The sequence below is a fragment of the Bombina bombina genome, chromosome 5 (genome assembly GCF_027579735.1).
Source record: "Bombina bombina isolate aBomBom1 chromosome 5, aBomBom1.pri, whole genome shotgun sequence".
Classification (NCBI taxonomy): Eukaryota; Metazoa; Chordata; class Amphibia; order Anura; family Bombinatoridae; genus Bombina; species Bombina bombina.
In genome coordinates, this window is record NC_069503.1 from 837,667,049 (window position 1) to 837,692,566 (window position 25,518).

At 37.9% G+C, this 25,518-nt stretch overlaps 1 protein-coding gene across 1 annotated transcript in view; it reads left to right on the plus strand.

Moving 5' to 3' along the window:
* Nucleotides 1-25,518, plus strand: part of THOC1 (THO complex subunit 1) — a 76,042-nt gene that overhangs the window by 21,741 nt on the left and 28,783 nt on the right. Inside the window, exons 11-17 of the mRNA XM_053714966.1 lie at nt 452-583; nt 6,012-6,112; nt 6,904-6,970; nt 7,050-7,100; nt 7,180-7,250; nt 13,754-13,849; nt 14,187-14,252. Coding sequence (XP_053570941.1) covers nt 452-583; nt 6,012-6,112; nt 6,904-6,970; nt 7,050-7,100; nt 7,180-7,250; nt 13,754-13,849; nt 14,187-14,252 — 584 coding nt within the window. The remainder of the gene's footprint in view (nt 1-451; nt 584-6,011; nt 6,113-6,903; nt 6,971-7,049; nt 7,101-7,179; nt 7,251-13,753; nt 13,850-14,186; nt 14,253-25,518) is intronic.

Sequence of the window (25,518 nt, forward strand, 5' to 3'; positions counted from 1 at the left end):
GATGGACCTATTTGTTTGTTAGTTGTACATTCATTTGATGTTTATAGCAGTCTTTCACCACTCTTGCTTAAAGGTTAATCCATGTAGCCACTTGTTTTATTTATTTCACACGACAACATAAAGGTGAATGAGCTGTTGTAATCCTGTGTGATTTATACCCTTTACAGTGTTTCTGCCTTCCATTTCAGCAATATGACAAACTCTGATGTAGAACATTGGTTATTCACTAAGTATAACAGATTGTACTGCTTTCAATATCCAGCAAGCCATATAATGTGCATGGAGATTTCAGTCAATAACATGCCCAGTGAGATTGAGGAGCCTTTTGTATTAATACAATTAGACCCCAGTTAAATAGGAAATTAAGATGATGATTTCTAAATGCTAAAACTCTTATCAGGATGGAATCACAAAGAGTTACATAATCTAATCATATGACTTTATTTTTTAGTATTCAGAAGAAGTTCTGACTGTGTTTAAAAGCTACAAGCTGGATGATACACAAGCCTCAAGGAAAAAAATTGAAGAATTAAAAACAGGCGGAGAACATGTGTACTTTGCCAAATTTTTGACTAGTGAGAAGGTAATGCTATATAGCTAACATTCATTTTGTTGCAGGGTCTCCCTATTTAAGTAGTTTTAAAGCCAGGTTATCACAGAAATAAAAAAGCTGAATACTGGAGTAAGGGGCAGAGGGTGATCTCACAGCGATTTTATTCTGTATCTCAAGCATCTCTTGATTTTGTGACCGTTCCAGACCACATTAATTCATGTAAAATTCTCAAATCATATTACATTTGTATGTTTCTTATTATTTAATAAAGTGCTTTAAAAGGTTATGTCACTAACAGAGTAAGGGTGCTGAGACTTATTTTCCAGCTTTGTGTCTGTTAGTGATGGTCAGTTGCGTCACTGGAACTGCAGGTGGCCCTTAGAGGTCTCTTGTAGGGCAGAAGGTTCCATTTGCCTCCATAAAACTAATAACGTCTATAATAATCCCACAGATCCTGCAGTCCCCCCCCCCCCTTCTTAAAGGGACATGAAACCCAAAACTTTTCTTTCATTATTCAGATAGAGAATCCAGATTGCAACAGCGTCCTTGCATGTAAAGATTATCTACAGCTCCATTATATTCTGCTGATTCGACTCATACCCAGATTGCTGTATTCATAATCTTAGAGCGCTGATCTGGATAGTTGAGTTCTTTGGCATCGGCCTACCATCAGAACCTTGATTATATATTATGGGACAAAAAGGTATCTGTCAGAGCCCTTATGTTACCTCTTTACGGCTGTTAGAGTGGAGTCTGTATCACTGAATTAACGGGATCAGGACATTTTTGTGTTCAAGATTTTGAAATGTCCCCAGATTTTGAATAGAACTATATAACTTCCCTAAGAATTGGAATAGCTTAGACAAAAAGTACATCTGCGGCTTTAGTTGTGTTTTCTGAAACTTTCTATTGTTTTAGACTTTTTTTATGATGTTAATTTATACTTGAATGTTCTACACTGTTCTGAGTTTGAGCGTAGCTATATTGTCTGCAGTAACATCTATAAATTGAAACGTAGGGGGGTATTGTAATTACTCTGCTTTTTGGGGTACTTTTGTTTATATTACATATCAACAGGTCTTTACCATCGTACAACTGGTTTATAATCTAGCTAGTGTTCTAGTTAAATTCATCCTGTTACATGCACTATTTATGTCCATATGACAGATAGCAAGTTCTTCTGTCAATTCTCCCCTCTCCATCCAGCTAACATATTTCTCTAATATCTTGTTGTCAGTGGCCAGGGCAGCTAGATTTCCTATATGCTTAATTGTAGATAGGGTTGTGCGGTTTATTTTGTTTGTTTTCCCTCCATTTCCAGAAGAGGAGGAGAGTGATTAATGATGCTTTGTCATCCTCACTTTATAAAGCTGTTTTTATAGGTGGCATAGTTTATAGTCCACTTATGATTGGGGATGTCTAAAACACTTCTTGACTTCAGATATAGGGAAGTAGTGTATACAATTCTTCATGTGAGATGCTTATGTGTCTGAATTATTATGCCCTCATTTGTAGGTTCCATATCAAGTATGTTTTACCGTATTCAAGAGTCCAAGGGGTCGATCCGATATAAATCGTCGCCCGCAAAAGCCGGCGACGCCAATATTTGCGCGGATTTGGTATCACATATACGGCGTAACCTAGAAGTTACGCCCGTATATTTCTGCCGTCGCCCGCAGTTTTTTGGGCCATAGGCAGGTATACCAAACCCGCGCAGTTTGGTATCCAATATGCAGCGTAAGGACTTACGTGGCGAAAATGGAGAAAACTTACTCCATTTTCACCTCGCCACAAAAAGCAGTCGTAAGAAGCCTTACGCTGACTATTGGAGCCCCGTAACTCCCTAAACTAACTAGAAAATAAACCTAACGCATGCGCAATGTCTATCTCCCTGTCAACCGCGATCTGCTAAAATAAACCTAACACCTAACGCATGCGCAATGTCTATCTCCCTGTCAACCGCAATCTGCTAAAATAAACCTAACACCTAACGCATGCGCAATGTCTATCTCCCTGTCAACCGCGATCCCCCCCCCCGAAATCCCTAATAAAGTTATTACCCCCTAAACCGCCGCTCCCGGACCCCGCCGCCATCTACATAAACTAACCCCCTACTGTGAGCCTCTAAAACCGCCGCCATCTACCTTATCTATCCCCTAATCTGACCCCTTACACCGCCGCCACCTATATAAAAATTATTAACCCCTAATGTAAGCCCCTTACACCGCCGCCATCTCTATTAAAATGATTAACCCCTAATTTAATCTACCTACCCCGCCGCCAGCTATATTATCTATATTAACCCTAAGTATATTATAGTTAAAATAGGTATTACATTATATATATTAACTATATTAACCCTAATTATATTAGGGTTAATATAGTTACTATAGTATTTATATTAACTCTATCTAACCCTAACTAAATTTATATTAAATTAATCTAATTCATTTATAAACTAAAATATTCCTATTTAAATCTAAATACTTACCTATAAAATAAACCCTAAGATAGCTACAATATAATTAATAATTACATTGTAGCTATGTTAGGGTTAATATTTATTTTACAGGTAAATTGTTAATTATTTTAACTAGGTATAATAGATATTAAATAGTTATTAACTATTTAATATCTACCTAGTTAAAATAATTACCCAATTACCTGTAAAATAAATCCTAACCTAAGTTACAAATACACCTACACTATCAATAAATTTAATAAACTACAAACATCTATCTAAAAATACAATTAAATTAACTAAACTAAATTACAAAAAAAAAAAAACACTAAATTACAAAAAATAAAAAAAAGATTACAAGATATTTAAGCTAATTACACCTATTCTAAGCCCCCTAATAAAATAATAAACCCCCAAAATAAAAAAAATTCCCTGCCCTATTCTAAATTCAACAAATTTCAAAGCTCTTTACCTTACCAGCCCTTAAAAGGGCCTTTTGTGGGGCATGCCCCAAAGAATTCAGCTCTTTTGCATACAACAAATACAATACCCCCCCCCCCCATTACAACCCACCACCCACATACCCCTATTCTAAACCCACCCAAACCCCCCTTAAAAAAGCCTAACACTACCCCCCTGAAGATCTCCCTACCTTGTCTTCACCACACCGGGCCGAACTCCTGATCTGATCCGGGTGATGTCTTCCTCCAAGCGGCAAAGAAGAATTCTTCCTCCGGCGATGTCATCCTCCAAGCGGCAAAGAAGAATTCTTCCTCCGGCGACGTCTTCCTCCAAGCGGCAGCAAAGTCTTCATTCTTCCGGCGGCATCTTTCAATCTTCTTTCTTCGCTCCGCCGCCGCGGAGCATCCATCCCGGCCGACTGCTGAACTTGGAATGAGGTACCTTTAAATGACGTCATCCAAGATGGCGTCCGCCGAATTCCGATTGGCTGATAGGATTCTATCAGCCAATCGGAATTAAGTTAAAAAAATCTGATTGGCTGATTGAATCAGCCAATCAGATTCAAGTTCAATCCGATTGGCTGATCCAATCAGCCAATCAGATTGAGCTTGCATTCTATTGGCTGTTCCGATCAGCCAATAGAATGCGAGCTCAATCTGATTGGCTGATTGGATCAGCCAATCGGATTGAACTTGAATCTGATTGGCTGATTGAATATATATATATATAAGAGCCTAAACTACCACAGTCATTTTGTTACCTTGGGGGATCTCCCTTTTCACACTAAAAATCCTCCCACCGTCAGTCATGTTCATGTTCTTTTTTTTTTTAGTCTGTGCTTCACTCTACATAAAATAAAATTCAGTTTTGTAATACTTGTTTTACACAAATTGCATAATGTAGCATTGAAGTTGGTTGTGTCCTAATGTGCAATATGTCAATAGTATTTCCAATGAATCAGTACTGATTAGTAGGGATAGACCGATTTATATTTGAGCGGCCAATATTTGGAATTTCTGAAATATCGGTAGCAGACAGAAATTACTGATATGGGCCAAATGAAAAGAAATTTAGCTCTTTGTACTTCAGGGAAGCTATGTAGTTTTAAGTGGCACAAATCATCACACAAATCCTCTATAGCACATATAAGCTGGACATAGCATCTAATAATAAATAGCACTGATATAAGAGTCCAAGCCCAGGTGTTCCTGGGAGCTCAGTTACTAACTACCATACCAGGTCTGTAAATGGACTTGCATAAACAAACATATATGATTTGTGAAATGGAAATGTGATCTTTAAGTGGCACTTAAAACTAAATAGTTTCCCTGAAGTACACAGAGCGAAATTACTTTTGATTTGCTCATAGGGGTCAGCAATACATAAAATCAATCTGCTTGCTAATTGCTGTCACAAATATTTGTTGCTGATAAATTTTACACATTTGCTAAACATTTCACTAAAACTGCTGTCTTTGACGATTTTTTTAATTTAAAGATTTTATTTTTCCCTTTCATGGGCATAGAAAAAAACATTTAAAAAAAAGATAGATCAGGTACATCAATTAATTGTCCACATCAACAAACATTGAGTAGAAAGCTATGCAGTATAAGAGACTAGTATCCATATTCTCTAGTAGTGAATAACAATGCTCTGACCATTAGGTGGCGCTGTTACACAAGTATAAAACTGCCCATAAGTGACAAAATAAAGAAACTTAGTCCACTCCTCAGTACCAGGGAAGGTATTTGCAATCCGGTAAATATATGAGCATATTAAAAATGAAAGCAAATACATAAATCTAGCACTGATCTTCCAGCACGTCCTTTCTTTCTCTGTCAAGCAGCAATGTGTGTGTGTATGTATGTATGTATGTATGTATGTATGTATGTATATATATATATATATATATATATATATATATATATATATATATATATATATATATATATACAGGACATACTTGAAAACGAGAGAAATCTCAATGTATCCTTCCTGGTAAAATATTTTATAAATATATATATATATATATTTTATTATTATTATATTTTTTATTTTTTTATTTTTAACTCTTATCTGTAAAGTGCACCAAGTGAATGTGTTTTTATTGAAGTGGCAGTAATGTATGAAAAAAAACAAAAGCCGTTTAACAGGAGAACATGTTTTTCTACTTAACTGGGAGTACTGAAGAAATCGTGTAGTGTCTAGCTTTGCAGTAGTGACTTAAATTTAATTTTATATCAGTGTGCAGTTTAAAAGTGATTTATTAATTTTTTTCTATTTTTTGGGAAGCAATTTAATAAGTTAATTTTCAAGCACTTTATTTTTCCCAGTTGTTTACTTTTTAATGTCTAAAATTTTAATAAGCATCTTCAGTTTATACCAGATTTGTGTAGAAATTGTGTTGATTTTTCAAAACTTTAAATGTACAGAATATCAGCCCCTGTTATCGGCCTGAAAGGCGGTCAATAATCTGTATCGGCCCCGAAAAAGCGATATCGGTCTATCCCTACTGATTAGTATTTTCTCTTATAGTTAATGGATCTGCAGCTGAGTGACAGTAACTTTCGTCGCCATATATTGCTACAATATCTTATACTGTTCCAGTACCTGAAAGGCCAAGTTAAATTTAAAAGGTAATTATTATTTTTTGTTACACTTTCTCCTTCCTTCAATATTAAACTTTTATGATTCAGATAGAGCATGCAGTTTTATTAAAAACTTACAATTTACTTCTATTATAAAATTTGCTTTGTTCTCTTGGTATCCTTTTGTTGAATAATAGCAGCAATATACTACTGACAGTTAAAGGGACACTGAAACCAAATTTTTTCTTTCGTGATTCAGACAGCATGCAATTTTAAGTAACTTTCTAATTTACTCCGATTATCAATTTTTCTTCGTTCTCTTGATATCTTTATTTAAAAAAAGGCATCTAAGCTATTTTTTGGTTAAGACCCTGGACAGCACTTCTTTATTGGTCAGTTAAATGAATCCATCAATCAGCAAGAACAACCCAGGTTGTTCACCAAAAATGGGCCCGGCATCTAAACTTAAATTCTTGCTTTTCAAATAAAGATATCAAGAGAATGAAGAAAATTTGATAATAGGAGTAAATTAGAAAGTTGCTTAAAATTGCATGCTCTATCTGAATCACAAATGAAACAATTTGGGTTCAGTGTCCCTTTAACTGAACACATCTGGTGAGCCAATGAAAGCGCTTCCAACTGTGCATTGCTGCTATTGAGCCTACCTGTGTATGCTCTTCAACAAAGGATGCCAATAGGAATAAACACATTTGATAATAGAAGTAAACTGGAAAGTTCTCTACAATTGCAGCGCTATCTGAATCAAACACTTTTGACTTTACTGTTCCTTCTAAAGACTTTATTCTTTAGATTTCCTAACATGTTATTTTCTATTTTAGCTCTAATTATATTCTGTTAGATGAGCAGTCCCTGTGGATTGAAGATACCACCAAACTTGTCCATCAGGTCAGTGCATGCACAATGCTGTATATTTTATATTCTAGTGCTTGCTTCAGTGTTTGATGTTATATTAACCCATTTACAGTTGCTGTCTGAGACGCCGTCAGCTGGAGACAAGTTTTCAAAAATGGTGGAGGTAAATATTCTATTTCTTAACAGCATTGTATAAATAACTACAACTGAACTCCATTAAATAAATACAATCTGTGTTTCAGCACATACTTAATACAGAAGAGAACTGGAATTCATGGAAAAATGAAGGCTGTCCCAGTTTTGTAAAGGATAGGCAAGTAGATTGTTTGTCATCTGCATATTTTACAATATATTTTTTACAGCGTGTAAAAGATTTTGTCTGCTTATATTATCTGTGCTTTTTATTAAAAGGATATGAAACCCATATGTTATATTTTAGATTAGAGCATATCATTTTACTTCTATTATTAAATGTGTGTCATTCTCTTAGCATCCTTTGTTGAAGGAGCAGCAATGCACTACTGGGAGCTAGCTGAGCACATTGGATGAGCCAATCACAACAGGAATATATGTGCAATCCCCAATCAGCAGCTAGCTCCCAGTAAAGCATAGCTGCCCTGAGCCTACCTGGGTATTGTTTCAGCAAAAGGTTACAAAGAGAACAAAGCAAATTAGATAATAGAAGTAAACTGGAAAGTTGTTTAAAATTGTAAAATAAACATTTTTGGTTTAATGTCCCTTTAAGTGTTGTTCTTGGCTGCAGTGTGCATAAATGCACATATGTATATTTTGTGTGTGTTTATAATATACATATATAGATACTCACACAGCAAGTAGTATAGTTCATACGGGCAGTTAAATGCAAAAGTAACATGCTCTAATTTGTTACTTACCCTAGATTACTATGTATTTAACCCCCAGCAAAGGGTAAATAAATGCTTAGATAAAGTCCCATTCAGGAGCAGAAATAATTACATCTTTTGAGAAGAACGCAGTCAGTGAACCCAGCCTGGAACAGCAGGCACACAACCCACCACTCACCAGCTGTGCTCTGTCTGGGAACGCCTGTGATTCCTAAACTGGACTTTTCCTATGTCTTTAACCTCTTTTGTAGAGGTTAAAGGGACATTAAACTGCTTTGCACAACCAAAAAAGAATAGTATACTTACTATGTTATTGCATTTCCTTCTGTTCCTGCAGCTCTTTACAAACCAGTTCTATAGCTTAAATATATCAGATTCTGAAGCTCTGCCTCTTTGTACTGGGGACTGCCATCTTGGACCTCAGGGCCTCAATCCGATATACAGCGTCGCCCACAGAAGCCGGCGACGCCAAAATTTGCGCGGGTTTGGTATCCTATATTCGGCGTAACCTAGAAGTTACGCTCGTATATTTCAGCCTTCGCCCCCATAGTTTTTTGGGCCATAGGCAGGTATACCAAACCCGCGCAGTTTGGTATCCAATATACAGCGTAAGGACTTACGTGGCGAAAATGGAGAAATCTTACTCCATTTTCACCTCACCACAAAATGCAGCCGTAGTAAGCCTTACGCTGTCTATTGGAGCCCCGTAACTCCCTAAACTACCTGCCAAATAAAACCTAACATCTAACGCATGCGCAATGTATGTCTACCTGTCAACCGCGAACTGCTAAATAAAACCTAACACCTAACGCATGCGCAATGTCTACCTGTCAACCGCGATCCCCCGCCGCAATCCCTAATAAAGTATTTAACCCCTAAACCGCCGCTCCCGGACCCCGCCGCCACCTACATTAAAAGTATAACCCCCTAATGTGATCCCCCTACACCGTCGCCAGCTACATTACATACCCCCTAATGCGAGCTCCTACCCCGCCGCCAGCTATATTAAACTACCCCCTAATGTGAGCCCCTTACACCGCCGCCAGCTACATTACACTACCCCCTTATGTGAGCCCCTTACACCACCACCAGCTACATTAAACTACCCCCTAATGTGAGCCCCTTACACTGCCGCCAGCTACATTAAACTACCCCCTATGTGAGCCCCTTACACAGCCGCCAGCTACATTAAACTACCCCCTAATGTGAGCCCCTTACACCGCCGCCAGCTACATTAAACTACCCCCTAATGTGAGCTCCTACCCCGCCGCCAGCTATATTAAATGTATTAACCCCTAATCTAATCCCCCTACACCGCAGCCAGCTATATTAAATACATTTAACCCCTAATCTAATCCCCCTAAAGTAATCACCTCTATTACCAGCCCTTAAAAGGGCCTTTTGCGTGACATTGCCCCAAAGTAACAGCTCTATTGCCAGCCCTTAAAAGGGCTTTTTGCGCGGCATGCCCCAAAGAAATCGGCTCTTTTACCAGCCCTTAAAAGGGCTTTTTGCGGGGCATTGTCACAAAGTAATCGGCTCTTTTGCATCTAATCTAAATCCCCCTACACCGCCTCCACCTATAATAAATGTATTACCCCCTAATCTAATCCCCCAACACCGCCGCCACCTATATTAAATAGATTAACCCCTAATCTAATCCCCCTACACCACCGACAGCTATATTAACTATATTAACCCTAATTATATTAAGGTTAATATAGTTAATATCGTTATTATATATATATATATATATATATATATATATATATATATATATTAAGTATAATAACCCTATCTAACTCTAACATCCCTAACTAAATTCTTATTAAAATAAATCTAATTAATATTGTTAATTAAAATATTCCTATTTAAATCTAAATACTTAACTATAAAATAAACCCTAAGATAGCTACAATGTAATTAATAATTACATTGTAGCTATTTTAGGGTTTATATTTATTTTACAGGTAACTTGGTATTTATTTTAACTAGGTACAATAGCTATTAAATAGTTAATAACTATTTAATAGCTACCTAGTTAAAATAATTACCAATTTACCTGTAAAATAAATCCTAACCTAAGTTACAAATACACCTACACTATCAATAAATTAAATAAACTACAAATATCTAAACTACAATTAAATACACTAAACTAAATTACAAAAAATAAAAAGATTACAAGAATTTTAAGCTAATTACACCTATTCTAAGCCCCCTAATAAAATAACAAAGCCCCCCAAAATAAAAAAATTTCCCTACCCTAATCTAAATTACAAAAGTTAACAGCTCTATTACCAGCCATTAAAAGGCTCAAAGAAATCAGCTCTTTTGCCTGTAAAAAAAACAACCCCCCCCCATTACAACCCACCACCCACATACCCCTATTCTAATCCACCCAATCCCCCCTTTAAAAAACCCAAGTCTAACCCCCAAGTGCTCCTTACCTGTCCTGAAGACCGGCGGAGAAGGTCCTGTTCCAGGCGGCGACCTCTTCTTCTTCCAGGATCCAGCCGGCGCGGAGGAGTTGAAGACCGATGACCCCGGAACTGAAGATCGGCGACGCTGGAACCGAAGACCTCTGGAACTGAAGACCGGAGTCAGAACGTGGAGGATCCTCTTCATACGATCGCCGCCGTACACTGAATAGGAATTCAAGGTACGCGATTAAAAATGGCGTCCCTTGAATTCCTATTGGCTGATTTGAGACTTACAATTCAAATCAGCCAATCGGATGCGAGCTACTTTAATTCTATTGGCTGATTTGAATAGCCAATAGAATAAGAGCAACTGTAATTCTATTGGCTGTTAGAGTTAGATAGGGTTATTATACTTAATATATGTATAATATAATAACGATATTAACTATATTAACCCTAATATAATTAGGGTTAATATAGCTGGCGGCGGTGTAGGGGGATTAGATTAGGGGTTAATCTATTTAATATAGGTGGCGGCGGTGTAGGGGGATTAGATTAGGGGTTAATCTATTTAATATAGGTGGCGGCGGTGTAGGGGGATTAGATTAGGGGGTAATACATTTATTATAGGTGGCGGCGGTGTAGGGGGATTAGATTAGGGGTTAATCTATTTAATATAGGTGGCGGCAGTGTAGGGGGATTAGATTAGGGGTTAATCTATTTAATATAGATGGCGGCGGTGTAGGGGGATTAGATTAGGGGGTAATACATTTATTATAGGTGGCAGGGGTGTAGGGGGATTTAGATTAAATGCAAAAGAGCTGATTTCTTTCTGACAATGCTGTCAAAAAGCCCCTTTAAGGGCTGGTAAAAGAGCTGATTTCTTTGGGGCATGCCCCGCAAAAAGCCCTTTTAAGGGCTGGCAATAGAGCTGTTACTTTGGGGCAATGTCACGCAAAAGGTCCTTTTAAGGGCTGGTAATAGAGGTGATTACTTTAGGGGGATTAGATTAGGGGTTAATGTATTTAATATAGCTGGTGGCGGTGTAGGGGGATTAAATTAGGGGTTAATAATTTTAATATCGCTGGCGGCGGGGTAGGAGCTCACATTAGGGGGTAGGTAATATAGATGGCGGCGGTGTAAGAGACTCACATTAGGGGGTAGGTAATATAGATGGCGGCAGTGTAGGAGCTCACATTAGGGGGTAGGTAATATAGATGGCGGCGGTGTAAGGGGCTCACATTAGGGGGTAGTTAATATAGCTGGCGGTGGTGTAAGGGGCTCACATTCGGGGGTAGGTAATATAGATGGCGGCGGTGTAAGGGGCTCACATTAGGGGGTAGGTAATATAGATGGCGGCGGTGTAGGAGCTCACATTAGGGGGTAATATAGATAAAATTGGTAGCGGCGGTGTAAGGGGCTCACATTAGGGGGTAATATAGATAAAATAGGTAGCGGCGGTGTAGGTTGCTCACATTAGGGGGTAATATAGATAAAATAGGTAGCGGCGGTGTAGGGGGCTCACATTAGGGGGTAATATAGATAAAATAGGTAGCGGCGGTGTAGGGGGCTCACATTAGGGGGTAATATAGATAATGTAGGTGGCGGCGGGATCCGGGAGCGGCGGTTTAGGGGTTAATAAATTTATTATTATTATTAGGAGAGTGAGGGGGGATAGCGGATAGAGGGTTAGACGTGTCGGGCTATGTTTAGGAGGCGTGTTAGACAGTATGGGTGATTTAATAACTTAGTTAGGTTTTTTATGCGGCGGCAGTTTCTAAAGTGCCGTAAGTCACTGGCGACTCCAGAAATTTGTACTTACGCAGATTTCTGGACATCGCTGGTTTGTGAGACGGCACTTTAGCCTCTGACGGCGCCGTATATGGGATAGCTCGAGTTGCGAGCTGAAACTACTGGCGGCGCAAGTTTCCACGCCTGCGCCGTATATCGGATCTCGCCCCAGGTACTCTCACAGCCTGTGACAGAAGCTGTGCACAATCACAGATCAGTTTAAATATCTGGCACCTTTTAAAGTGAATGTCAAGTTAAGCTGACTTGGTCACGCCGTTGGATACTTTATTAAAAATGAGTGGTACTTTAATTCATTTTTTTTTTTAATATACACTAATGCATAACAATAGCGTGACGTTGACAAAAAGCGTCTGAACGCCCCGGGGGGGGAATGTCCATTGGTGTATTAAATAGGACTCGCATGTCAATCAATTTTACAAATTGTCGTACGGAGCAAAGAAGTGGATCAAAGGTAAAAAAAATAGCATGTAATCCATTAAATAAATCATTAAAATTATGAATTAAAGTAACGCTCATTTTTAATAAAGTATCCAACGGCGTGACCGAGTCAGGTTAACTTGACATTCACTTTAAGCTATTAAAACAGGAGAACAGATTTGAAAAGAACTGCAAGAACAGGATGAAATGCAATATTATAGTGAGTAGTTGCCGTTTTAGGGTAGTTGTGCCTAGCAGTTTAATGTTCCTTTAATTACAAGTTATCTCAAGTCAGCAATGCAAAAAAATGCTCTGGTCATTTAGAGCAGTGGTTCCCAAACTTTTTCCATTGTTCCTTTAACTATGCTCTTAAAGAGACAATAAATTGTAATATAATGTGTATGTGTAGTTAAAAAAACAAACCTGTAATATACTGTTAAAGGGACAGTCTACACCATATTTTTATTTTAAAATATAGATAATCCCTTTATTACCCATTCCCCAGTTTTGCATAACCAACACTGTTATATTAATACACTTTTTACCCCCGTGATTACCTTGTATCTAAGCATCTTCTGACAGCCCCCTGATCACATGACTTTTTATTTATTATCTATTGACTTGCATTTTAGCCAATTAGTGCTGTGTTGTGCTGACTTTTAAATAACTCCCCTATAATAAATATCTATATGGCCCACATGAACTAGCAGTCTCCTGTTGTAAAAAGCAAATAAAAAAGCATATGATAAGAGGTTGTCGGTAGTGGCTTAGAAACAAACAGAAATATAGAGGTTTAAATGTTATAAAGTATATTAATATAACAGTTGTTTGTGCAAAGCTGGGGAATGGGTAGTATAGGCGTTATCTATCTTTTTAAACAATAACAATTTTACTGTTGACCGTCCCTTTAATTATCTCCCCTCCCCCCTTTTCAAGTAATTTAAGTCTGAAAATAAGAGTTTTCGACAGGCCTATCCCTGCACTATATCTGTCCCTAATTGGCTTCAGCAGAGATGAGTAGATAAGATCTGCAAAACAATGGAAAGTTTGTTAACATAATGACTGTGGATAACCTTATTTACTCCAGTAAGAAGTCTGGATTGGCACCAAATAAGTGATGGTGTGGGCGAGGTTTGAAAAATATGTTTGTTCATTGCAAGATTACAAAAAAAAATCCTGTAATTGCAGTGTGTTTGGAGTCCCATTGAGAATAGGTATATAAATGTTTTTTTTTTATATATATATATATACATATACTGTTTTCTGTAATGACAATAAATATATTTCTTCTTGTCATATAGACCGTTTGATTCTAAGCAAGCTAAAGTGGCCAGAAAAAGACCAGCGCCAGAAGAATTTCTAGGAAAAGGTCTAAACAAAAAAAATTTAATGGGAAAGTAAGATTTCATTTTTTTTTTTTGTTTGTTTTGTTGTTTTTTTTCTTCACTTTTCTGTGTTTTCCCTGATGACACATATATCTAAATAGTGAGAGCTTGAAGCTGTGTTATCCACATTTTAATAATCCGTAATCAGCAAACATTGTGTTAAACAACTCCTATTGTTTCCTGGAAATCTAACCACAATATGACATCATTATTTGCACTTATGTGAACTTAAACAATTTATAGTGTATGTGTATATTACTGTAGGAACCCCTCTTGGTATTAGGTTTATAATAGGTAAATAGATAATCAATCCTTAGTGAGCTGTTGTGTTTTTTTTTCTTTTGCTTAGTGAAGAGCTAACAAGGCTGTGGAACCTTTGCCCTGATAACATGGAAGCTTGCAAGGCAGAGAGCAGGTGAGCGTGTAGACACTGTTTCATATTGTGATTCATTCTGGTTGTTAAAGGGACACTGAACACCTCATGTGTAAACATTGTGCTTCCCACACGCTCCCTATTAGGCGTTATCTTATAACCGGGGGTATCACTTGATTCTTAGCAGTATTCTACACCTTCACCTGGAACTGAATGGGTTACTTGACGAGATATCTCTGTGAACAGCATTTAGACAGCCGGCAAGTAAAGTCTAATCAGTGTTCTGTTTATTATTAGGCATCACATACTTTTATAGACAATGATTACAGTATATAGGGTTAAACAATGACGTAATCATAATCACACCATTTCACACAGTATAAGTTAGAACAAAGAAGCACAGTAAAACAAACCGTTTTAGATAACGGTGTATCCAGGCACATCGTCAGGACATAGCAAGGCCATTCTTGAGATACAGTTGTTGCATATGAAACTAAAATCTAATGTCAGCATGTATTCTCACAGCATAATAAAACACATTATGAAGAAATATAATAAACTCATCTTAAAATGGAATCTAAAACAAAATAGTGTCAGTATAGTTTTCTTCTTACATTCCACTCTTTTATTCTAACAGAAAAAAAATACTATGAAAATTAAACAACTATATAAAAGGCACAAAAAGTTAGTAAATCTATTAACAACAATATAAGCCTAATACTACGGTTTAACATGAATCTATGTGAGAATACTGTAGAGAAATTCATTCACATTTACTGCTATCATAGTTAACTAATATTAAAACGCTAAATAGTCCAATAGGGCACAATATGTCACTGAACATGAGTATGGTCTCTCAAATACTCTCTGTCTACCTCCCAGCATCCCCAAACTACTCTATCTGCACAAAGACCCAACCAGCCCCCCATCTACCCCCAAACAACACTGCATCTTTGTTTCTCAACCTGCATAGATAGCATCCCCAAATAGCATAGACAGTTCCCTGCTCTGTACACTCTCCAGAAGTGAAGCATAACATGGGAAGAGCACAAGTATCTCTGGGTGGCCTCTGATCACTTTAAGAACAGTGTTTGTCCTCTTAGAGCTCCACCTCCCTCAGACACTCTGCTTCAATACCATAGTCCATTTGCAGTAGGGGTGCTTTGCAAGAGTCAATCAGCAGGTACATGCTGGAAGTACGATGGTTTGTTCATGGGGTAGACAAGGGAAACGGGTGGATCCTCATAGCAACTCACTCAAGTCAGGAGGAGTCTAAGAAGGAAACAAAATAGCACAAGATGACCATGCACCCTGATACAATCACAATTGTACCCAACAAAACCTCTTTCACTTTTTTTGTAAGCATCACAATTTCCATTAATAGCTTAACTTATCCTATGTCATTTAAAACCAGGAAAACATTATGGATATATAATACAAGCTAAATACATTTATTATACTTTTACAGAGAATAACTAACAGCTTCTCTATACAATTTAAATGATACCTTAAACCTGAATACTAAGCAAGTAAAACTGCTAGACTTCATCAAGATGCTGTATGGCTATGCTAAGTAACTTGTGCTAAGGCCTGCCCTGCAACAAAAATGAAAAGTAAAACAGTCAATAACACTTTCGGCCAGATTACAAGTTTTGCGTTAGGAGCTGTGCGGTGCTAACGAGCAGTTTTTTCTCACCGCTCACTTACCTGCAGCGCTGGTATTACGGGTTTTTATAAACCCGGCGTTAAAAGGCAAGAAGTGAGCGTATAGCAAAATTGTGCTCCTTACCGCACTTCAATACCAGCGCTGCTTAAGTCAGCGGTGAGCTGGTCGTACGTGCTCGTGCATGCTTTCCCCATCACATCAATGGGGAGAGCCGGCTGAGAAAAAGTCTTAACACCTGCCAAAAAGCAGCGTAAAGCTCAGTAACGCAGCCCCATTGATTCCTATTGGGAAACACATTTTATGTTTACACCTAACACCCTAACATGAACCCCGAGTCTAAACACCCCTAATCTTACACTTATTAACCCCTAATCTGCCGCCCCCGACACCTGCATTATATTAACCCCTAATCTGCCACGCCGGACATCGCCGCCACCTACATTATACTTATTAACCCCTAATCTGCTGCCCCCAATATCGCTGACACCTACATTATATTTATTAACCCCTAATCTGCCGCTCCCAATGTCGCCGCCACTGTATTAAATTTATTAACCCCCCCTAATTGAAATATAATTTAAATAAATCTAAATAAAATTACTATCATTAACTACATTATTCCTATTTAAAACTAAATACTTACCTATAAAATAAACCCTACGCTAGCTACAATATAACTAAGTTACATTGTAGCTAGCTTAGGCTTTATTTTTATTTTACAGGCAAGTTTGTATTTATTTTAACTAGGTAGAATAGTTATTAACTATTTAATAACTACCTAGCTAAAATAAATACAAATTTACCCATAAAATAAAATCTAACCTAAGTTACAATAACACCTAACTGTACACTACAATTAAATAAATTCCCTATATTAAATACAATTATATAAATTAAATTAAATTGGCTAAATCACAAAAAAAAACACTAAATTACAGAAAATAAAAAACAAATTACAGATCTTTAAACTAATTACACCTAATCTAATAGCCCTATCAAAATAATAAAAGCCCCCCACAATAAAAAAAAAAAACCCTAGCCTAAACTAAACTACCAATAGCCCTTAAAATGGCCTTTTGCGGGGCATTGCCCCAAAGAAATCGTCACTTTTTCCTGTAAAAAAAAAATACAAACACACCCCCAACAGTAAAACTCACCACCCACACAACCAACCCCCCAAATAAAAACATAATTTATGTAAGAACTTACCTGATAAATTCATTTCTTTCATATTAGCAAGAGTCCATGAGCTAGTGACGTATGGGATATACATTCCTACCAGGAGGGGCAAAGTTTCCCAAACCTCAAAATGCCTATAAATACACCCCTCACCACACCCACAATTCAGTTTAACGAATAGCCAAGAAGTGGGGTGATAAAAAAGTGCGAAAGCGTATAAAATAAGGAATTGGAATAATTGTGCTTTATACAAAAAAATCATAACCACCACAAAAAAGGGCGGGCCTCATGGACTCTTGCTAATATGAAAGAAATGAATTTATCAGGTAAGTTCTTACATAAATTATGTTTTCTTTCATGTAATTAGCAAGAGTCCATGAGCTAGTGACGTATGGGATAATGATTACCCAAGATGTGGATCTTTCCACACAAGAGTCACTAGAGAGGGAGGGATAAAATAAAGACAGCCAATTCCTGCTGAAAATAATCCACACCCAAAATAAAGTTTAATGAAAAACATAAGCAGAAGATTCAAACTGAAACCGCTGCCTGAAGTACTTTTCTACCAAAAACTGCTTCAGAAGAAGAAAATACATCAAAATGGTAGAATTTAGTAAAAGTATGCAAAGAGGACCAAGTTGCTGCTTTGCAAATCTTCATTCCTAAACGCCCAGGAAGTAGAAACTGACCTAGTAGAATGAGCTGTAATCCTTTGAGGCGGAGTTTTACCCGACTCAACATAGGCAAGATGAATTAAAGATTTCAACCAAGATGCCAAAGAAATGGCAGAAGCTTTCTGACCTTTTCTAGAACCGGAAAAGATGACAAATAGACTAGAAGTCTTTCGGAAAGATTTAGTAGCTTCAACATAATATTTCAAAGCTCTAACAACATCCAAAGAATGCAACGATTTCTCCTTAGAATTCTTAGGATTAGGACATAATGAAAGAACCACAATTTCTCTACTAATGTTGTTGGAATTCACAACTTTAGGTAAAAATTCAAAAGAAGTTCGCAACACCGCCTTATCCTGATGAAAAATCAGAAAAGGAGACTCACAAGAAAGAGCAGATAATTCAGAAACTCTTCTGGCAGAAGAGATGGCCAAAAGGAACAAAACTTTCCAAGAAAGTAATTTAATGTCCAATGAATGCATAGGTTCAAATGGAGGAGCTTGAAGAGCCCCCAGAACCAAATTCAAACTCCAAGGAGGAGAAATTGACTTAATGACAGGTTTTATACGAACCAAAGCTTGTACAAAACAATGAATATTAGGAAGAATAGCAATCTTTCTGTGAAAAAGAACAGAAAGAGCAGAGATTTGTCCTTTCAAGGAACTTGCGGACAAACCCTTATCTAAACCATCCTGAAGAAACTGTAATATTCTCGGTATTCTAAAAGAATGCCAAGAAAAATGATGAGAAAGACACCAAGAAATATAAGTCTTCCAGACTCTATAATATATCTCTCTAGATACAGATTTACGAGCCTGTAACATAGTATTAATCACAGAGTCAGAGAAACCTCTTTGACCAAGAATCAAGCGTTCAATCTCCATACCTTTAAATTTAAGGATTTGAGATCCTGATGGAAAAAAGGACCTTGAGACAGAAGGTCTGGTCTTAACGGAAGAGTCCACGGTTGGCAAGAGGCCATCCGGACAAGATCCGCATACCAAAACCTGTGAGGCCATGCCGGAGCTACCAGCAGAACAAACGAGCATTCCTTCAGAATCTTGGAGATTACTCTTGGAAGAAGAACTAGAGGCGGAAAGATATAGGCAGGATGATACTTCCAAGGAAGTGATAATGCATCCACTGCCTCCGCCTGAGGATCCCGGGATCTGGACAGATACCTGGGAAGTCTCTTGTTTAGATGAGACGCCATCAGATCTATTTCTGGAAGTTCCCACATTTGAACAATTTGAAGAAATACCTCTGGGTGAAGAGACCATTCGCCCGGATGCAACGTTTGGCGACTGAGATAATCCGCTTCCCAATTGTCTATACCTGGGATATGAACCGCAGAGATTAGACAGGAGCTGGATTCCGCCCAAACCAAAATTCGAGATACTTCTTTCATAGCCAGAGGACTGTGAGTCCCTCCTTGATGATTGATGTATGCCACAGTTGTGACATTGTCTGTCTGAAAACAAATGAACGATTCTCTCTTCAGAAGAGGCCAAAACTGAAGAGCTCTGAAAATTGCACGGAGTTCCAAAATATTGATCGGAAATCTCACCTCCTGAGATTCCCAAACTCCTTGTGCCGTCAGAGATCCCCACACAGCTCCCCAACCTGTGAGACTTGCATCTGTTGAAATTACAGTCCAGGTCGGAAGCACAAAAGAAGCCCCCTGAATTAAACGATGGTGATCTGTCCACCACGTTAGAGAGTGTCGAACAATCGGTTCTAAAGATATTAATTGAGATATCTTTGTGTAATCCTTGCACCATTGATTCAGCATACAGAGCTGAAGAGGTCGCATGTGAAAACGAGCAAAGGGGATCGCAGCAGTCATAAGACCTAGAATTTCCATGCATAAGGCTACCGAAGGGAATGATTGTGACTGAAGGTTTCGACAAGCTGCAATCAGTTTTAGACGTCTCTTGTCTGTTAAAGACAGAGTCATGGACACTGAATCTATCTGGAAACCCAGAAAGGTTACCCTTGTCTGAGGAATCAAAGAACTTTTTGGTAAATTGATCCTCCAACCATGATCTTGAAGAAACAACACAAGTCGATTCGTATGAGATTCTGCTAAATGTAAAGACTGAGCAAGTACCAAGATATCGTCCAAATAAGGAAATACCACAATACCCTGTTCTCTGATTACAGACAGAAGGGCACCGAGAACCTTTGAAAAAATTATTGGAGCTGTAGCTAGGCCAAACGGTAGAGCCACACACTGGTAATGCTTGTCCAGAAAAGAGAATCTCAGGAACTGATATTGATCTGGATGAATCGGAATATGCAGATATGCATCCTGTAAATCTATTGTGGACATATAATTCCCTTGCTGAACAAAAGGCAAGATAGTCCTTACAGTTACCATCTTGAACGTTGGTATCCTTACATAATGATTCAATATTTTTAGATCCAGAACTGGTCTGAAGGAATTCTCCTTCTTTGGTACAATGAAGAGATTTGAATAAAACCCCATCCCCTGTTCCGGAACTGGAACTGGCATAATTACTCCAGCCAACTCTAGATCTGAAACACAATTCAGAAATGCTTGAGCTTTCACTGGATTTACTGGGACACGGGAAAGAAAAAATCTCTTTGCAGGAGGTCTCATCTTGAAACCAATTCTGTACCTTTCTGAAACCAATGTTCTGAATCCAAAGATTGTGAACAGAATTGATCCAAATTTCTTTGAAAAAACGTAACCTGCCCCCTACCAGCTGAGCTGGAATGAGGGCCGCATCTTCATGTGGACTTAGAAGCAGGCTTTGCCTTTCTAGCAGGCTTGGATTTATTCCAGACTGGAGATGGTTTCCAAACTGAAACTGCTCCTGAGGACGAAGGATCAGGCTTTTGTTCTTTGTTGAAACGAAAGGAATGAAAACGATTATTAGCCCTGTTTTTACCTTTAGATTTTTTATCCTGTGGTAAAAAAGTTCCTTTCCCACCAGTAACAGTTGAGATAATAGAATCCAACTGAGAACCAAATAATTTGTTACCCTGGAAAGAAATGGAAAGTAGAGTCGATTTTAGAAGCCATATCAGCATTCCAAGTCTTAAGCCATAAAGCTCTTCTAGCTAAAATAGCTAGAGACATAAACCTGACATCAACTCTAATAATATCAAAAATGGCATCACAAATAAAATTATTAGCATGCTGAAGAAGAATAATATCATGAGAATCATGATTTGCTACTTGTTGCGCTAAAGTTTCCAACCAAAAAGTTGAAGCTGCAGCAACATCAGCTAATGATATAGCAGGCCTAAGAAGATTACCTGAACACAGATAAGCTTTTCTTAGAAAGGATTCAATTTTCCTATCTAAAGGATCTTTAAACGAAGTACCATCTGACGTAGGAATGGTAGTACGTTTAGCAAGGGTAGAAATAGCCCCATCAACTTTAGGGATTTTGTCCCAAAATTCTAACCTGTCAGACGGTACAGGATATAATTGCTTAAAACGTTTAGAAGGAGTAAATGAATTACCCAATTTATCCCATTCTTTGGAAATTACTGCAGAAATAGCATTAGGAACAGGAAAAACTTCTGGAATAACCACAGGAGATTTAAATACCTTATCTAAACGTTTAGAATTAGTATCAAGAGGACCAGAATCCTCTATTTCTAAAGCAATTAATACTTCTTTAAGTAAAGAACGAATAAATTCCATTTTAAATAAATATGAGGATTTATCAGCATCAATCTCTGAAACAGAATCCTCTGAACCAGAAGAGTCATCAGAATCAGAATGATGATGTTCATTTAAAAATTCATCTGTAGGGAGAGAAGTTTTAAAAGATTTTTTACGTTTACTAGAAGGAGAAATAACAGACATAGCCTTCTTGATGGATTCAGAAACAAAATCTCTTATGTTATCAGGAACATTCTGCACCTTAGATGTTGAAGGAACTGCAACAGACAATGGTACATTACTAAAGGAAATATTATCTGCATTAACAAGTTTGTCATGACAATTAATACAAACAACAGCCGGAAGAATAGCTACCAAAAATTTATAGCAGATACACTTAGCTTTGGTAGATCCAGCACTAGACAGCGATTTTCCTGTAGTATCTTCTGACTCAGATGCAACGTGAGACATCTTGCAATATGTAAGAGAAAAAACAACATATAAAGCAAAATAGATCAAATTCCTTATATGACAGTTTCAGGAATGGGAAAAAATGCCAAAGAACAAGCTTCTAGCAACCAGAAGCAAATGAAAAATGAGACTTAAATAATGTGGAGACAAAAGCGACGCAAAATAACGTCAAAAAATGACGCAACTTCCGGCGACACGTATGACGCCGGAAACGGAAAAGAATTTTTGCGCCAAAAAAGTCCGCGCCAAAAATGACGCAATAAAATGAAGCATTTTCAGCCCCCGCGAGCCTAACAGCCCACAGGGAAAAAAGAGTCAAATTTTTGAAGGTAAGAAAAAATGAATAATTCAAATGCATAATCCCAAATATGAAACTGACTGTCTGAAAAATAAGGAAAGTTGAACATTCTGAGTCAAGGCAAATAAATGTTTGAATACATATATTTAGAACTTTATAAACAAAGTGCCCAACCATAGCTTAGAGTGTCACAGAAAATAAGATTTACTTACCCCAGGACACTCATCTACATGTTTGTAGAAAGCCAAACCAGTACTGAAACGAGAATCAGTAGAGGTAATGGTATATATGAGAGTATATCGTCGCTCTGAAAAGGGAGGTAAGAGATGAATCTCTACGACCGATAACAGAGAACCTATGAAATAGACCCCGTAGAAGGAGATCACTGCATTCAAATAGGCAATACTCTCCTCACATCCCTCTGACATTCACTGCACGCTGAGAGGAAAACCGGGCTCCAACTTGCTGCGGAGCGCATATCAACGTAGAATCTAGCACAAACTTACTTCACCACCTCCATCGGAGGCAAAGTTTGTAAAACTGAATTGTGGGTGTGGTGTGGGGTGTATTTATAGGCATTTTGAGGTTTGGGAAACTTTGCCCCTCCTGGTAGGAATGTATATCCCATACGTCACTAGCTCATGGACTCTTGCTAATTACATGAAAGAAATACTAACTAAAAAAACTAAGCTCCCCATTGCCCTGAAAAGGGCATTTGGATGTGCATTGCCCTTAAAAGGGCATTTAGCTCTATTGCGGCCCAAAGTCCCTAACCTAAAAAATAAACCCACCCAATACACCATTAAAAAATCCTAACACTAACCCCCGAAGATTCACTTGCCGGGAGAAGTCTTCATCCAAGCGGCAAGATGTCCTCAACGAAGCCGGCAGAAGTGGTCCTCCAGACCGGCAGAAGTGGTCCTCCAGACGGGCAGAAGTCTTCATCCAGACAGCATCTTCTATCTTCATCCTTCCGGCGCGGATCGGGTCCATCTTCAAGACATACGACGCGGAGCATCCTCTTCAAACAACGTCTTCTTCGTAATGAATAGCTCTTTAAGTGACGTCATCCAAGATGGCGTCCCTTAGATTCCGATTGGCTGATAGAATTCTATCAGCCAATCGGAATTAAGGTAGAAAAAATTCTATTGGCTGATGCAATCGGCCAATAGGATTGAGCTGGCATTCTATTGGCTGTTCCAATCAGCCAATAGAATGCAAGCTCAATCCTATTGGCTGATTGGATCAGCCAATAGGATTAAAGTTCAATCCTATTGGCTGATCCAATCAGCCAATAGGATTTTTTCTACCTCAATTCCGATTGGCTGATAGAATTCAGATAAGGACAATGAGACAAATTTCAGATAAAGACAATGAGATATGCTATTATCTGAAACTCAACCCATTGTAATAGGCTTTGGATTAAAAGCCACAAAAGCAGATACTTCATATATACAAATAAACCTGCAAATGAAATTTCTCCTAAATTTGATACTTTACAGCTGGTGTAACAAATCATTGAAAATACATCAACATAAAAACTATTTTACAGTGTACTGTCCCTTTAAGGGCTGACCATTTATCATATGTATATTACATATATAACCTATATATATAACCTAGCCATGATTAGGAAACTTGTATTATTTACCATTAAAATTCCACTTCTTTACTGTATCATAACCTGCATATATTTAAATGAGAGCCATCACAGCATAAATAATATTACACAGCAATATGTTACCGGGTATATTAAAACTCTACTGAATTACTCTACAAAAGAAACAGACCCAAATACTTTATATACATTTAATAACTTACAGCGTATAGTCTTTTTTTCTCTTTTTTTTCCACAAACTCCTTGCATGAATCTTACATTACGCACATAACATACTTATATCAACCTAATAAATACTTGCCAGAAAAACTTTTATTCACCAGACTTAAAATGACGCCTATCATCGCACTTACAAATTCCTTAGTTCATTTGCAAAAACAATATATTTATATGCCTTATACACATCAAATCTCTCATCAATCTTATTACTGGCACACAGAATTAAGCATTGTACTTTAAAATTAAGTTACAGCAATAACAAATGAATCATTACAGCGTCAGATTTCTTAGCTAAGAAACACTGATACACACAGCTTTAGCCTAAATAATTACCAGTCAGAAAACAGATTTAAAAAAAAAAGCAGCGATACACAAACACAAGCGTATATCAACTTGCATACCGTAAATTCACTCCCAGCATTCAGCAATTTTAACATACAGCAAACTTTTAAAGACACAGAAAAACATATTTTATTAACGTTCTATCTCTTTAAAACATATATTTCAAACATATCAGGGACATTAGAAATATGATAAGATGAACTCTCCACCAAATTTAAAATGTATCTAAAATTGTCCGAACTTGCTAAGAATGGCCATTTCCCAGCAAATTGAGACATAAACAAATTGTTTTTAGACAGGATAATAAATCCTCAGATATTAAGTGGGGAGTAAACCTTTTACACGGGACACAGTGAAACATCAGACAAACACTTCTTACAGATAAAATACACAGAATCTCTGTTTCGTTACTGCAAAGACCATACAACAAAAAGAAAGGGTTTTCGCATACCAAGCTATTTTTTAAGATACATCCTGTTATGTCACATTACAACATTATGTACAGGGGGTCAGGAACTTTTTCCATGAGCACAGTATGCAACAAGCAGCTACAACACTTATCACTAAACCACATTCACAACACATTAACGGCTAGATTTAGAGTTCTGCGGCCAAAGGGGTGCGTTAGCTACGCATGCTTTTTTCCCCCCGCACCTTTTAAATACCGCTGGTATTTAGAGTTCACAGAAGGGCTGCGTTAGGCTCCAAAAAAGGAGCGTATAGCATATTTACCGCCACTGCAACTCTCGATACTAGCGGTGCTTACGGACGCGGCCAGCTTCAAAAACGTGCTCGTGCACGATTCCCCCATAGGAAACAATGGGGCTGTTTGAGATGAAAAAAAAATAAACCCCTGCAAAAAAGCAGTGTTCAGCTCCTAACGCAGCCCCATTGTTTCCTATGGGGAAACACTACCTAAGTCTGCACCTAACACCCTAACATGTACCCCGAGTCTAAACACCCCTAACCTTACACTTATTAACCCCTAATCTGCCGACCCCTGCATATTATTATTAACCCCTAATCTGCCGCTCCATACACCGCCGCAACCTACGTTATCCCTATGTACCCCTAATCTGCTGCCCCTAACACCGCCGACCCCTATATTATATTTATTAACCCCTAATCTGCCGCCCCCGCTATCGCTGACCCCTGCATATTATTATTAACCCCTAATCTGCCGCCCCCAACGTCGCCTACC